A 16,156-nucleotide genomic window follows, 5' to 3' on the forward strand; every position below is an offset into this window, starting at 1 on the left:
CGCAGATGCAACTCCGACGGATTGGGAAGGATTTGAAGAAGAAGGCAGTGGTAGTGGGTCTCGTGCGCCGACGCCTTCTCCTACCTTCATGCTCGTGCGTCTTCGTGAGAGGGGCAGGTTCCCAGGCGTCGCTTGTAACGACTAAGATGCGGCCCTTTCCTATTTTGGGGGCGATGCCCCAAAAGGGAAAGAGGCACATCTAAGCGTTTCACAAGCGAGATAATCATAGCGGATACATAAATGAAGAACGACAAATAGGGCATACATTTGCCATCTCACATAGTATAATATAAGGTTTACATCCACACAATTATTCACACAAATTAGTCCCGCTACGGACTACATTAAACAAGGAAAAGACTATGATATCCCGCATGCTGGCCCACGATCACGACCACGGCCTCAGTCCTCTGGATAGTTCACGTACAGTCGGTCGTTCTCCTCATCGTACTGCCACACCAGCTGCGTGTCGTCTGGATCTCCTGCGTCGGGCGTACCTGTACCTGTTGTGGTGTTGTAGTAAACTTTGAGCCACGAGGACTCAGCAATCGGATGACCTTGGTACCGAAACTAGTCAAGTTATTAGGTGAGGAAGGTTCAGTGTATAGGTTGTGGCATCCTAAGCATATATGGTGGCTAACTTACGAATATCAGAGTTATTGATATGGTGCTCTACGCGAGCGGTCGAAGACTAGGTGATCACTAAGTGATCTTGAACACCTACTTACGTCAAACATAACCCCACCGTGTTCCCGATCGAAGAGAGGTCTTCGAAGGAGACAGTCACGGTTACGCACACAGTTGGCAGTTTTATTAGAGTTAATTCGAGTTATCTAGAACCGGATGTTAACAAATTATCCATGTTTGCCACATTAACGCATGCACGGCTTTCCAAAAGATTAAACCCTGCTGGGGTGCTCCAACTAGTCCATCACAAACGGTCACGGGCCGCAAAGTAATCCTCTATCACGAATCTCGTGATCTCGTCAGATTCCTTAGAGGAAAACCTCAACTTTGAGGAGACCCAAAGTTTCACCGGGATTCCTATACGCAAGATATATCGCTAAGGTAAGACAAATCTAGCAGGACCTCGCGTCGTGTCGACGACCCTGATAAGAGTCGTGTATCTCAGTCTCAGGACACGACGTATGAGCGATGGTTACCACGCCAAAACACCGAGTTGCCCCGGGGAGCGTAATAAGCTGCTCTGGGTTGGACCAACACTCATGAGGAGCACTGGCACGGGTTGTTGATTAAATCCTCGGGGTAGCTATTCCCTATGCAAATTATTATTAGGTGATTAGCAAATTAAAACCAATGTTGGGTCCTGCCGGACAAGTCTTAACACTACACGATTTATCAAGGGGGTCCCCATAACAACCCCGAACGTGTTAGGAGCAATCAGTTATGGAGTCAAACACCGGTAGCCGAAACTAAGGCGGCAATAACGGAACAAATCACCTGGCAAAAGGCTAGGCCTTCCATCATTTACCAAGTATATATGTGCATTAATTAAATAGCAATTTAATCATAATGATATCAAAATACTAATGTTATCACATGAGACAGCTGGCACCTGCAACTAGCAAAGCTAATCATTAGAAGCTGAGCAAGCCTACTTAGCCAAACAACATTAGCTAGGAGGGGAAGGTGTTTGGGTTTCATGGCAATGACATGTGGCATTTTATCAAGTGGTAGGCAGTGAGCATATATCAAAGGAAACGTGATTTTAAGCATAACAAAGCTAGATACGGTATCAAGGTCACAGTCATCTTGCCTGTGATGTCTTCAGCTTGGAACTGCTCTTGATCGTCCTGCATGTACTCTCCAGAATCCACGTACTTGCTCTCCGATCCCGGTGCTACCCAAGATAAAAATAACAGCCAATGAACACCAACACAACATGATGCAACAAAAAATGTGATGCATGAGACGAGAAGGAAGCATGCATCACTATTCTAATCACTTCATATGCATGAGAAGAGAAGATAAACTTCTGGACAGAACTTCACACTAAGCTATCTTGACATGCATGAAGATGGCATGAACAGGTGCATCACGAGAAAATGATGCAAAAACATATAAAGAACATTGAGAACGGAGCTACGGATCAAAGGAAACTACAAAACAAGATATGGAGTCCTACGGTTCAAATCCACCACAAGCACACTCCAATGGCACTCTTCTGGTGTTCCTAGGTTGCCACATGATCAAACAAACAAATATAAGTGGAGTGCTGCAAAGAAACTCACCACACCACCAACAATACTCACACAAGCTTCAAAACAACTAGAACATGCAATCTGATCTAAACAACATCATAGCAGTTTGTCTACAACATTCAAAGTACCTACAACCACCCAAATGTGCCAAACAAGATATATGGCAAAAGCCAATCAAAAGATCTACAAGCCTGAGCAAGACGCTACTGCAAAGTCATCACACATGAGAATATCTATGGTCACAAACTTGGACAAAAATAACAGATTTCTGGGACTTAGTGAAAATCTCAGATTTTCACCAGCTGCTTATGCTCTGAAGCATTTTGACAGCCTCCAAAATGATATCTACAGAAAGTGAAAAAGCATGAAATTTAACAGAGAGCTAGACAAACCCAAAAGCTCACAAACCTTAGTTTGTTGGATGGGCTAATTCCCAACACATGAGCTTGTGCAACCACATCAACAAGGGAAGAAAATAACAGCAGTTTCTCAGGCTTAGTGAAAATCACAGATTTTCACAAAGCTGACAATTTCAGCCAAATGTCAACTTTGACAAGGCACAACAAGTTCATACAAACTCCTATGTATATAACAAATACTCCATGTTGTAGAGGGGTTCACCCACTACTGCCACATCAAGGATTCATCCTCATAGGCCCAACACACCACATGACACTAAGCTCTAAACATGGCATCAAGATAGAAAAATGACAGTTTATGAATTTGCTCTAAAGTGAAATCTGATTCCAGCAGTGGATTCCTGGAATGATTCTACCCCAAATCCATATATAATACAAGGGTACTTTCATGGAACAAGTAGGCACAAAGCTAGCTCGAAAAACTACATAGAGATCAACATAAGCATATAAGAGCATTATCACATGTGATTCAAGCATACATGGCAATCTATACCTACCTATGCACACACACAAGTTCATACACCATCTCAACAACATAAGGGCAAGCATGAGGGGTTAGTCCTCATGCACAAGTGCATAGGTGCATGCATGCCCACACACACACATGCATGAACACCTACACACCTACACATCATCATGTGTGCTCACACACACACCAACAAGGGGTGCATCTAGAGGGCTGCCCTCTTGCACATATGAATGTGCCACCACATGCACACACACACACACTCTCACATGTATGCACCTCTTCCCACGTGCACACACCCACAAACTACACGCACTAGTGCATGCACAAGCACTTGCAAGCACACACACATACATGTGTTGATGCAAACTTGCACAACTATGTGGGTGTAACCCACACACATACACACATAATTCACCCACATACACATGTGCAAAACCATACACCTACACATACTACAACTAATACCCCACTAAACACACACACATGCATGTCACTAACACACTCCACATATACACACACACAAGTATAAAACCTAGGCAGTAGATTATTACAACCCAAGGCTGTAGCTAAAGAAATCAACTAGCTTGCTGCCCAAGCAAAGAATAGTACAAGCAAAAACAAAACAGCAAAAGAAAAAAATAAAAGGGGGGGGTGCTCTAGGATCGAACCCAGGATCCTCTGGTGCTCAACCAGCACACCAACCACTGCGCTAGGCCAATCCCTTCGACAGAGAGGAGGAGGGAAACAGGGTATCATCTCCTATCGAGCTACTGCACCACAATACAACAAAAATTAAAAGGGGCGCCACTGGGACTCGAACCCACGACCACCAGGCGCCAAAACCACCTACTCACCACTCTGCTATGTTACGGTACTTAACAAAGAAGAGGAAGAAACTCTATTGAGTAACCTCTCTGCTACGATCTACTATGTCGGCGGCCGAAACAGAGGAGGACGACGGTGACTACCACGGCGATCAAACAACGGCTACACGTTACGGGGGAGAAGTAGGAACCACAAGGATTCCATCCCTGCCTCGATCTCACCCGGAGGTGCAACACCACGGTGGCGCGAAGCTATCGACTGCACTGCTGCTGCTGCTGCTGCGCTCTGCTTCTACTGCAACCGGACAGAGAAGCCACGGCGACGAGCTTGTCCCTACGCTGCATCTAGAGAGGGAAGAGAGGGGATGACGCGCGGCTCACCGAGAGGAAGGAGAGGAGAGGATCTCGCCGCTGGAGGAAGAAGAGACAACGACGAGCTGCTGCAGGGAGAGGCCATCGGAGTTGATGAAGACGGCGGCCGTCGTGGACGTCGTGGAAGAAGGCCCTGCTCTTGCTCTGAGCGCAAACGGAACCCCTCCTGGGTCCTATTGCTCACGGCAGCTTCCGGGAAGAGGCGATGTCGAAGGCTACGCCAGCGTCGAGCTCGACCCGGGGCTCTCCATGGCGATGGGGACGACGTGCAGTGCTTCTAGCGGCGCTAGAGAGAGAAGAGGAGGGGTAAAGGAACCCTAGCCGCTGGAGGGGTGCACTGGCTGCTTATATGGCCTTGGGAGGCGAGCTTGGAGCCACCAGATCAAGGAAAAGGATGATCGGTGGTGGAGGAGGTGTCGTACACAGTGACATCGCCAGGAGGGAGGAGTGGGATGCTGGTTGGGCCTAGCGCGAGAGAGAGAAGAGACTCTGGGCCGACGGGAAGGAGGAGGCCCACCGCGCTGGCGCCAGATAAAAGGAAAGAAAAACCCAAAGGGTTTTTCTATTTAAAGCAAACACACAACAAGAATAAAACTCCTAGGGAAATGTAGGTCTCCAAAAATATAAAATAAAATGACCCTGGTCATAAGGGAATTATGACCCAATTAAATAAAATACCAAGATGATTTTTGGAGCAATAAAGTAATTACAAAACAAAATTAATTTAATCTGTTTTGTAACTAAATCCCCATTTAAACAAAGTTTTGAAAACCCCTAGTCACACCTCCACATCCACAAGAAAAAGCACTAAATAATCTACATTTTGTTAAACAGGAAAGGAGCAAGTAAAACATGAGCTCAAAAAAATAAAGAAGAAGGGGTTTCCTTTGAAATCTAGTTTGAAAACTAACATAGTTGAAACCCAAGCTTTGCACACCACATCAACATATCACATGCACTCATCACACCACACATATGGACCAACAACAACAACAACACAAGGCATGGCATGAATGCAATGGATGGTATGATGCAAAGGGGAAGACATGAAATGCCCGCATGAAATGACAACTCTCATAGCATGACCACATGGATCCAAACATAGAAGGGTTTCCAAATATGGCAAGGTTACACTTGGGGCATTACACCACTCCTCTCAGTCCTGTGTGCCCCGTTACAAGGTGGGGCGTGCTCGTGCCCGTGGCGGTACTACACCTGCGACGGTGGCCGCGAGCACCCAGCGGCGTCGAGCACCCACTTCGACAACGAGAAGGGCAACAAAGCGTCCAATTTGGTGAAGAGTTCATAACTTTTTAAAAATGTGTTGATTAGATCTATTAATGAATGATTGAGTGTGTTGAATAGTTAATTCATTTGTTATTGAATGACTGAATGTGTTTATTAGATTAACCGATGTGTTGTTTTAATTAACTAGTATGTATCATACATTCATGCTTTTATTTGTATGCCTATTTTTGCCATGAAGTGATACAAGCGATGGTCAAAGCCAAGTAGATGAGTCCATGCATGACACAAGTCACACAACAACACCAATGGATGAAGATGGAGATTATATTATTGTTTCAGATGATGAAGAAGAAGGGGTTGATGTGGAAGTGGTGGAGGTGCAACCTTCTAAGCACAAGCTCACATCTAAGGTTTGGTTGGAAATGAAGAAGATGAGGATCAATGGTGAATGGAAGGCCAAGTGTAATTGGTGTCACAATATACTTACCGTGGGATCAAGGAATGGAACTAAGCATCTTCGTTTGCATCTTGAGATTTGCACTCTTAAGAAGTTGAAGACCAAGGGAGGTAAAAACTGGAGTCAATCCTCATTGAAGGTGAGTGCCGAAGAGGATGGGAAAGTGAGCATGTAGAGTTATACTTTTGATCAAGAGTATGCTAGAATTGAGCTTGGCAACATGTTCGTGTTGCATGATTATCCCTTGTCTATGGTAGACAATGTTGGTTTTACGAGATTTGTTGCTGCCCTTCACCCATTATTCAAGCTTCATACAAGAAATACTATTTGGTAAATATGTTATTGTTAGAGCATATATCTCCATATGTGGTTTTGGTAATTGATGACAATTCCTATGGACTAATGGTTGCCTTAAGTTACATTTATAGGATTTGTCCATAGGCACTTCTTAAAGTCCATCTGTTGGGTTCAAGGAGTTTATATGATGACCAAGATGGTATTCAAGGTATTATCCAAAGAATGGTCATAGAGACACAAGGTTGATCAAGATCTCAGACAAAGAGTAAATCAAGATGTACCGAGAGGGATCAAGTGATCCCATGGTATGGTAAGCATTGTCCATTACGTGTTTGTGCACTAGCCCATGGTCTTCGTGAGAGTTCTATGTGGGGGTTAGGTGTGTTTCCATGGGCTTGCGTCAAAAGGAAGATCTCATACAACCCATGAAGGATGACGTCAAGTGGTGATCGTCATCAAGATTGCGGTGTGCAAGTTCAAGTGGATTAGCACGAAGATATCATGCTTGAAGCTTGCCGTCCATTGTGGTGGCAATGGACTTGTGAAGATATGCTGAAGAGTGGCTCACCCATAGTGAGTATGGGGGAGCAATCAACTAGTCTTCATCAAGCCAACGCAATCAAGAAAGGTGGTCCATCTTGAGGAAGCCAAGATCATCATCATCTAGCTCAAGAGGACGAGGTGCAAGGTATAGTTTGCCCTTGATAGGTTTTCTGTTTAGGATAGATTGTTGTACTGTCAAGGGGGGCTCTCAAGTGAGTAGCTTGATCGTATCGTTTGTTGAGAGCTCAAACCATTTGCACCCTTGCATCATACTTCTTGGTTCTTGTTTGGTGTTTCTCTTTGTGAGTTTTAGAGCTTATGGTCATCTTCATGACAAGCTCGAGTTCATCGAAAACAGAGTCCATATGCATCTACTATGATGTTTTCGATGTTGGAGTTTTTGCCAGTTCTTCATTCATAGAGGACTCACATCTCTATATCATTGGTATTTTCATATCTGCATGGTCGGTGTTTGGATAGCTCTTGTCGTCTTGAATCCAACAAGCTTGGGTTTGCTCGATTCGGAGCTCGTATGCGAAAGTTATGGTTGTTTCAGTGGCGAGCGGTAGTACTGCTGGACCTAGCGATAGTACCGCTAGAGCTGGCGGTAATACCGTTGGACCTAGCGGTAGTACCGCTGTCCCAGCGGTAGTACCGCCCTGGTGAGCGGTAGTACCGCTTCAAGACTTTAGTACCGTCATCTTTGCGGCTGTACTACGTCGGACTTTTTGCAAAGACTTTCTTGGCGGTGGTTGGCCCGGTAGTATCTTTGCGCTACCATGGGCTCAGCGGTAGTACCGCTGCAGCCAGCGGTAGTACCGCTGGAGGGTCAGCGGTAGTACCGCTGGGATCGGGCTGTAAGTGTTCGTAACGGTCTGATTCCTTCCCCCACTATATAAAGGGGGTCTTCTTCCCCCTTGGCCTCATCCATCCGTTGAGCTCATGTTCTACCTTCATTGTTGACATTCAAAGAGCTTGCTAACTCTCAATCCCTCCAATGATTCTTGCTTGTTCTTGAGGGAAAAGAGAGAGGAGATCTAGATCCACATCTCCACCAATCACTTTCTCCTCTATGTGAGGGGAACCCCTTGGATCTAGATCTTGGAGTTCTTTGTGAGCTCCTTGTTCTTCCTCTCATATTTCTCCATAGCTTTTGTTGTTGTGGAGGGATTTGAGTGTGAGGGACTTGACCACTTCGTGTGTTCTTGCCATTGCATTAGTTGCATCGGTTTGAGTTCTCCACGGTGATACGTGGAAGTGAGAAGTTGAGAAGCTTATTACCCTTTGGTACTTAGTACCCTAGAGATTGTTCTTCGTGGATGCTTTGGCGTCCTAAAAGCTTGGTGGTGTCTTGGAGCTCAACCATTATGGTGTAAAGCTCCGGGCAAACGTCGGGGTCTCCAATTAGGTTGTGGAGATTACCCCGAGCAGTTTGTAAGGGTATCGGTGACCGCCCCAAGGTTTGCCATTTGTACGGGTTCGATGGCCGCCCTCAAGGGTCCCTTAGTGGAATCACGACATCTTGCATTGTGCGAGAGCGTGAGGAGATTACGGTGGCCTTAGTGGCATCTTGGGGAGCATTGTGCCTCCACACCGCTCCAACGGAGATTAGCATCTGCAAGGGTGTGAACTTCGGGATACATCATCGTCTCCGCGTGCCTCGGTTATCTCTTACCCGAACCCTTTACTTATGCACTTTACTTTGTGATAGCCATATTGTTTATTGTCATATATCTTGCTATCACTTAGTTGTTCATCTTGCTTAGTATAAGTTGTTGGTGCACATAGGTGAGCCTAGTTGTTGTAGGTTTTGTGCTTGACAAATTAAACGTTAGTTTTATTTCACATTTGTTCAAGCCTAAACCGTAATTATTTTAAAGCGCCTATTCACCCCCCTCTAGGTGACATCCATGTCCTTTCAATGTTATGTATTTATTTTCGTTGTGTTACTTCTTCATGTTTCTTCTTTGCCATTACTAAATAACATGAATCTATCTATTTTCTGTTTTGTAGATGTGACATTGTGGGAAGATACAAAATAGAAAGGAAGAAGGCCATCGAGTACATGAGTATGATCCAATCAAGAGTTGCAGTCACCACCGATATGTGGACCTCTGATAGCCAAAAGAAGGGATATATGGCTATCACAACCCATTTCATTGACGAGTCTTGGAGGCTAAGGAACATTTCATGAGGTATATTGTAATGAAAGCATTAAATTGATGTGTATGTGTGTCTGTTTTCAGCTTTTGCCAACTCTCAAACTGTTGTGTATGTGTGCATATTGTATGTTTATTTATGTTCGAGTACCACATAATGCGAAGGTTATAGCTGAGACGCTTTATGAGTCATTGGTGGAATGGAATCTTGAAGAGAAGCTCTTAACCATGAAAGTTGATAATTGCAACGTCAATGACAAGGTAGTTGAGGAGATTGTGGAAAAAATAGGGAAAAGTAAGCTTCTTTGTGAAGGTATCCTACTTCACATGTGCTGTTCTACTCATATTCTGAATTTGATAGTGAAGGATGGCTTAGATGTCATGAAATCAGCTATAGAAAACATCCGCAAAAGTGTGGCATATTGGACCACCTCGCCAAAAAGGATGGAACAATTTGAGGATATGGCTAAGTATAGGAAAGTTAAAATAACAAGGGGGTTGAGACTTGATTGCAAGACTAGGTGAACTCTACTTTGGTAATGCTTGATATTGCTTTACGACATAGACTAGTGTTTGAACGTGCAAAAGAAAAAAGATAAGCAATATGAATGGCTTCCTAGTGCTGAAGATTGGGCTTTTGCTAAAGAAGTTGTAGAGAGACCTAGATTGTTCTATGAAATAACCGAGCTATTTTCTAGAACCGATTATGTGACTATCAATGCTTACTTCCCTAAGATATGTGAAATTAAAATGAAAATAAGGGAATGAAAATCTTCTAGCAATGAGGCTATCCAAAAAATGACAAAAAACATGACTACAAAATATGATAAGTATTGAAATGACATCCAAGCTCTAGTGGCTATAGCTACCCTTCTTAACCCTCGATACAAGAAGCAAATGTTGATAGCTTGCTTTGCCATGCTTCATTGAACTGAACCATCTTCTTCTTATGAATGCATTGATAAAGTAGATGACATAGTTGCTAGTTTACATTCATTATTGGAGGAGTATGAAGTGAAAAATGAGGCATGTACGCCATATGATGAATCTATGATGACCACAATGAAAGGTCTTACAATCATGAGTGTATTTCAGAACATTGTAGCTCAGCAAATGCGTGAAACAACTAGACTTCAAGGTCAAATAAAACAATATTTAAAGATGGGTATATACTACTCCCTCTGTTTCAAAAACAAGTGACTCAAAAATAACTTAACTTTATACTAAAGTTAGTATAAAGTAAAGTTATTTTTAAATCAATTATTTTGGAATGAAGGGAGTAATATACATGTTGAAAATACATGCCAAAATTTTATTTGCACGTAGCCAAGACGTACGGGTATGGAAAAGAATGGAACCGGGAGTATGAGTACGGGTATAGGTTTGGCCAGAAAAATTGTGACGGGTGAGGGTTTGGGCAAGCATTACCCGCACCCGAACGCTGCGGGTGCCAAACGGAGGCGACCCTTTCCTCTTTGTGCTGCGCCCCTCGGTTTATTGCGGCAGAAGAGCGGCGAGTAGAGCGACGAGGGCGTGAGGCCGCCTGCTGCTTGTGGCGGCGGCGGCATGGAGAGGGGCGAGAGCATCCTGGATGCCGTGCTCGACGAGAAAACCCTAGATTTCGGCGGAGATGACGTCGAGATGGCTGACGCGGAGGTGGAGGAAACCCCCATCCCCGACCCCCCGGCCGCCGGAGCAGGAGCCGCTGGCGGTGGTGCGCAGGCGGGCGGACCGGCTGGAAAGAAAAAGAAGAAGAGAAAGTCCGGGAGGAGTAAGAACAGGGGGAGGCCTGATGGGCCACCCACCAAGATCGGCGACATTAATCGGTAAAAACCCTCGCACCACTCGCTTAGGCCTAGTTTGGTTAAGGGGGATTGAGGAGGTTTTGAGAGGAAAATTCCTGGGGTCCACAAACCCCACAGATCCTCGGGCGCTCATTTGGTAGAAGGGGTTTGCTTAGCCCAATTCCCTCCGTTCCCCTTCAATCCTTTCCTATCCATGTGTTTCAAAACCCTCCTCAGAGAACTAGTGGAAGCAAAACCCCGGGGATTTGAGAGGATTGGGTGGAACAAAGGGATTCATCCAATCCCCTAAAATCCCTCCCTCTCAAAACCTCCCAAATCCCCCTTAACCAAACGAGGCCTTAGGGTTTTGGTTATGCCTGAGATGAAATTATAAAATTAACGTGTGTGTATATACCACCTGCAATTTGTGTGTATGATTTTGTTTCATAAATCGGGAGTATTGAGTTGAGTAGACTATTGCAGAATTTGGTTGATACGTATATAATGGTTTTGATCATCCTTTCGAAATGTTTGTTTCTTCTATGTGATTTTTTTTTGCATGAAGGAAAATGCTCACATCGTCTCGATGATACTGCGCAATTGCACAACATGGTCAACAAACATTGTGCATTTTAATAGAAATTAACTAATTGTTATCATGAATACAAAGACTTCTTTTCACAAGAGAATTATACAGAGTTTAGTTTTCAAACCGTCTTGTAATCCAATACTCCAACGCTGGTATGAAACTATCGCTACTTTGGTTTGCCCAACCAACCTGTGATGGCAAATTATTTTGCTTCCTTGTGTTATTTATTTTAGGTTGCTAACTGCCCAATCCTTTATACCTTTTGCAGTTTTGTACTTGACACGTGCAGGCGCTTGAAAGAGAAAAAGTCATACCTTGTCTGGAATGCTATTGGCTGCCTTGGCGTTTCTGCTGTCAGCGATCTTGTCCAAGAGGTATACAATTCTTTTGTTGAACAGTATGCAAGTAGGTTTAGTTTATCAATTGATGTACTTTTGAAAAGATTATTGTCTCAGTTGAGATGGATATTTTCTTACTAAAGCACAAATATGTCATAGTTTGTTAGTGTAAGCTATTCTACTGGACCTCTCTGTTTTTGTTTGTGCCGCAGTGGTTGACTGGTAGGTATTTGCCAAATGGACTTGCATACCCTTGTAACCCTTCATAGGAAATCTGTTGCTCTTACAAATATTACTGCCTTGATTCTTTGCAGTTCCATGGATTAGTTTGTTTTAAGTAATTGAGAAGTTTGGAGTTTCTCTGATGAGTCACTGAATAATGTTTCCTTCTATGCTTGGTGAAACAATCCAATTGCAGTTAAGTTCCTATTATAAAGCTGTGCCTTGTATAATTCCTGCTGTCTATATAGTCAGATAGCAATATTTTAGAACCAGTAAAGTCTAGTATTCATGAGTTGTTATCTATTGCTAAGTACATTCTATTCTAGGTTGAGGCCATTCAGAAGTGTGGTGGGCAGACAATTGCTGATGGAAGTCGTTTCCGAACAGGTGGAGGAATCCTCTGGAACATCTTGAAATCACGAGAGCCAAAGGCATACAAGGAAATTATGGTGAAGGGAAGGGAGCTTGAGGTGAGATATTTATGTAACTTCTCAAAGTGCTAGTTTTTTGCACTACCATTCCTCATTTATGATTGTTTAGTGCAATAACCATTTCCTTCAGCAACCTTTCGTGAGGGGATTATTTTTTTGTATATGCCATGTCATTGTCACAAAAAGCAGGCAAACATTAAGGAACTTAAGATAATTTTGTTAATTTTGAGTCTAAATGAGCCAGCCTGAGTGAACTAGCATTAATAGAATGAGTGGATCTTTTGCACTGTCATTCCTCATTTATGGTTGTTTAGTGCAATAGCCATTTCCTACAACTCCCTTTCATTAGGGATTTTTTTGTGTGTACATGTCACATTATTGTCACAAAAAGCAGGCAAAAATAAAGGAACTTAAGATAATTTGGTTAAATTTGAGTCTAGATGAGCCAGCCTGAGTGAACTTGTATTAACAGAATGAGTGGATGTTTTGTGATTCATATCTAAAACTATAGTTTTTTTTTTCATTTATGCCACTGGTTATGTCCCACTAATCAGTTTTGCCATTAGTAATTTCAACTGCTCAAAAATGCCATCGCTTCGTTAGGCGCATGCCCAAAAGCTGCCACTAGACACCATTACTATCAACTCAAATCTTATTTGCAATGTTATAATGACCAAAATACCTATGGACCAACATGTCAACTCTCCCTCTATCTCACTTCAATAAAGTGTGGGTCCCACTTGATCCTAATAGCATTCTTATTTTCTCTAAAATTATTTGCTTGCTTACTCCTGACATGTGGGTCTAGGGTTATATTTGTCATATAACATGGTCAACGCGTTTGACTTGACAATAACGATGTTTAGTGACATTTTTGAGCGAACATATTTGAGCAATCATCTCACAGAACAATGACATTTTTGAGCAGTTGTGACTTCTAATGGCCAAACTGACTAGTGAGACACAACTAACGGCATAAATGATACAACAACAACAAAGCCTTTAGTCCCAAACAAGTTGGGGTAGGCTAGAGGTGAAATCCACAAGATCTCCCGACCAACTCATGGTTCTGGCGCATGGATAGCAAGCTTCCACTCACCCCTGTCCATGGCTAGTTCTTGGGTGATGCTCAAATCCTTCAGATCTCTCTTTATGGACTCTTCCCATGTCAAGTTCGGCCTACCCCGACCTCTTTTGACATCATCAACATGCTTTAGCCGTCCGCTATGCACTGGGGCTTCTGGAGGCATGCGCTGAATATGCCCAAACCATCTCAGACGATGTTGGACAAGCTTCTCTTCAATCGACGCTACCCCAACTCTATCTCGTATATCATCATTCCAGATTCGGTCCTTCCTTGTGTGGCCACAGATCCATCTCAACATGCGCATCTCCGCCACACCTAACTATTGCTCATGTCACCTTTTAGTCGGCCAACACTTAGCGCCATACAACATTGCGGATTGAAACGCTGTCCTATAGAACTTGCCTTTTAGCTTTTGTGGCACTCTCTTGTTATAGAGAATGCCAGAAGCTTGGTGCCACTTCATCTGTCTGGCTTTAATTTGATGGTTCACATCCTCATCGATATCCCCATCCTTTTGCAACATTGACCCCAAATATCAAAAGGTATCCTTTTGAGGCACCACCTGCCCATCAAGGCTAACATCCTCCCCCTCCTCGTGCCTAGTAGTACTGAAAGCGCACCTCACGTACTCGGTTTTAGTCCTATTAAGTCTTAAACCTTTCGATTCAAAGGTTTGTCTTCATAACTCCAACTTCTTACTATCATCGACTAGCACCACCTCATCCGCAAAGAGCATACACCATGGGATATCTCCTTGTATATCCCTTGTGACCTCGTACATAACCAAGGCAAAAATATAAGGGCTCAAAGCTGACCCCTGATGCAGTCCTATCTTAATCGGGAAGTCATCAATGTCGTCATCATTTGTTCGAACACTGGTCACAACATTATCGCACATGTCCTTGATGAGGATATGTAATTTGCTGGGACTTTGTGTTTCTCCAAGGCCCACCACGGAACATTCCGCAGTATCTTATCATAGGCCTTCTCCAAGTCAATGAACACCATATGGAGGTCCTTCTTTTGCTCCCTATATCTCCCCATAAGTTGTCGTACCAAGAAAATGGCTTCCATGGTCGACCTCCCAGGCATGAAACCAAACTGATTTTTGGTCACGCTTGTCATTCTTCTTAAGCGGTGTTCAATGACTCTCTCTCATAGCTTCATTATATGGCTCATCAGTTTAATTCCACGGTAATTAGTACAACTCTGAACATCTCCTTGTTCTTGAAGATTGGTACTAATATACTCCTCCATTCTTCTGGTATCTTGTTTGCCCGAAAAATGAGGTTGACAATAGACCGATGTGCTACATTTCTCTCATCCTCTTTTTAAACACCAACATTAAAACTGATGGTGCTGATTAGTATGGTGAAGTACTATTTTACTGCACTTTTACTGGATCTGAATGGTCTTTGCTACCGCTACCGCCGTTTAATTATGTCTAATTGATTTTGCTACTTCCTCCTTTCAGAAGCAGTTCATGTATACGAAAGGCAGACCACAGTCGAGCAGAAATGAAGATGCAAGCTCACAGGGCAGCGCCCTAGTTGACGAGGAAGTTGAAGCACATGATGACCCTGAGCACTTAGTCGATGCAGAGGAAGCAGCTCCTTCTGTTGATAAAGCTGAACCTCGTAAACCAATAGCCGACAGAATTCGTGTGCCTGTTGCTTATGATGATCTTTTTGAGGACGGAGAGATACATGAAGGACAACCACAAAATTGAAGTATTCGAAAGGTTTTGCCTGCTCAGAAAGCAAGATTGCAGAATGTGAGGGAAGAAGGTCGATGTTTGTATGGATGTTCTTTTTTCCCAAGCACTACCATTTTTTTCTTTGTGTGATCGAGCAGCAAGTCATGCAAATATGCAGCAGCTGATGAGTTCTCTTGCTGCCAGGAGTGGAAGTTGTATGAACAATATTGAGCCTAAATTCAATGCTGAATGAAAACTATGGTTTTACCACTGTCCAGTTCATTTTAAGGATGTATTACTCCTGAGTTGGTGCTGGGTTTGGATATGCATCATGCCACCAGGCTCAGCAAGTAGGACTGGTCGTTGGTTGAATATTAGTATTTTCTTTTTCAGTTCTAGTGTAGCTTTGTGGGAACTAATAGGCGAGGTCCTGATTTGAAGATTGTCAACCGTGGTAAGTGACGTCACGTTTAAGTCTTCAATTTGCTAAGTTTCTGGAGGAGCCATTGACAGATAATCTTATGGCCTTTTTTTGTTACCGCTAATCATACGACCTTTTATTGAATGGATATTGGTAGGAACTTTGTAAGTTTGAAAAACTTAGGATATTTTGTAAACTTATTTGTGGGCTTAGGATTTTTTTGTAAATGACGGATCATTCGCTCTCACACTGAATACAATGATCTGTTACAGCTCGTTTGGCTCCCATCATTTGGGCTTGGAATTGTGGATTTTATTTTCCAATTCCCTAACTGACTCGTTTGGCTGTCCCAGAATTGACCATCGGAATTCATTCCACGATTCTAAATGATTGACATGGTGTGTAAACCAAATCCCATCCTAAAACCCATCATTCCTCAAATCCAATCGCCCCCACTGCCCTTGTCTCGCCCCTGACTGCCCTCGTACCCTTCCACCACCGTCTTCATGAGATTCGTCGCCGTTGACCTGTAAAGAGGACCGAGGACGGCGGAGTCTATCTCTACCAGCAGGGCATCC

The 16,156-nt window shown here is 43.5% G+C and overlaps 1 protein-coding gene across 1 annotated transcript; it reads left to right on the forward strand.

Moving 5' to 3' along the window:
* Positions 1-10,413: 10,413 nt before the first annotated feature.
* LOC123443705 lies at positions 10,414-15,427 on the forward strand. Its single transcript, XM_045120203.1, has 4 exons — positions 10,414-10,836; positions 11,652-11,757; positions 12,270-12,413; positions 14,936-15,427. Exons 1-4 carry the CDS (start codon positions 10,577-10,579, stop codon positions 15,188-15,190), a joined length of 765 nt encoding a protein of 254 aa, XP_044976138.1. The 5' UTR covers positions 10,414-10,576; the 3' UTR covers positions 15,191-15,427.
* The last annotated feature ends 729 nt before the right edge of the window (positions 15,428-16,156 follow it).

Source organism: Hordeum vulgare, chromosome 3H (genome assembly GCF_904849725.1).
Source record: "Hordeum vulgare subsp. vulgare chromosome 3H, MorexV3_pseudomolecules_assembly, whole genome shotgun sequence".
NCBI lineage: Eukaryota > Viridiplantae > Streptophyta > Magnoliopsida > Poales > Poaceae > Hordeum > Hordeum vulgare.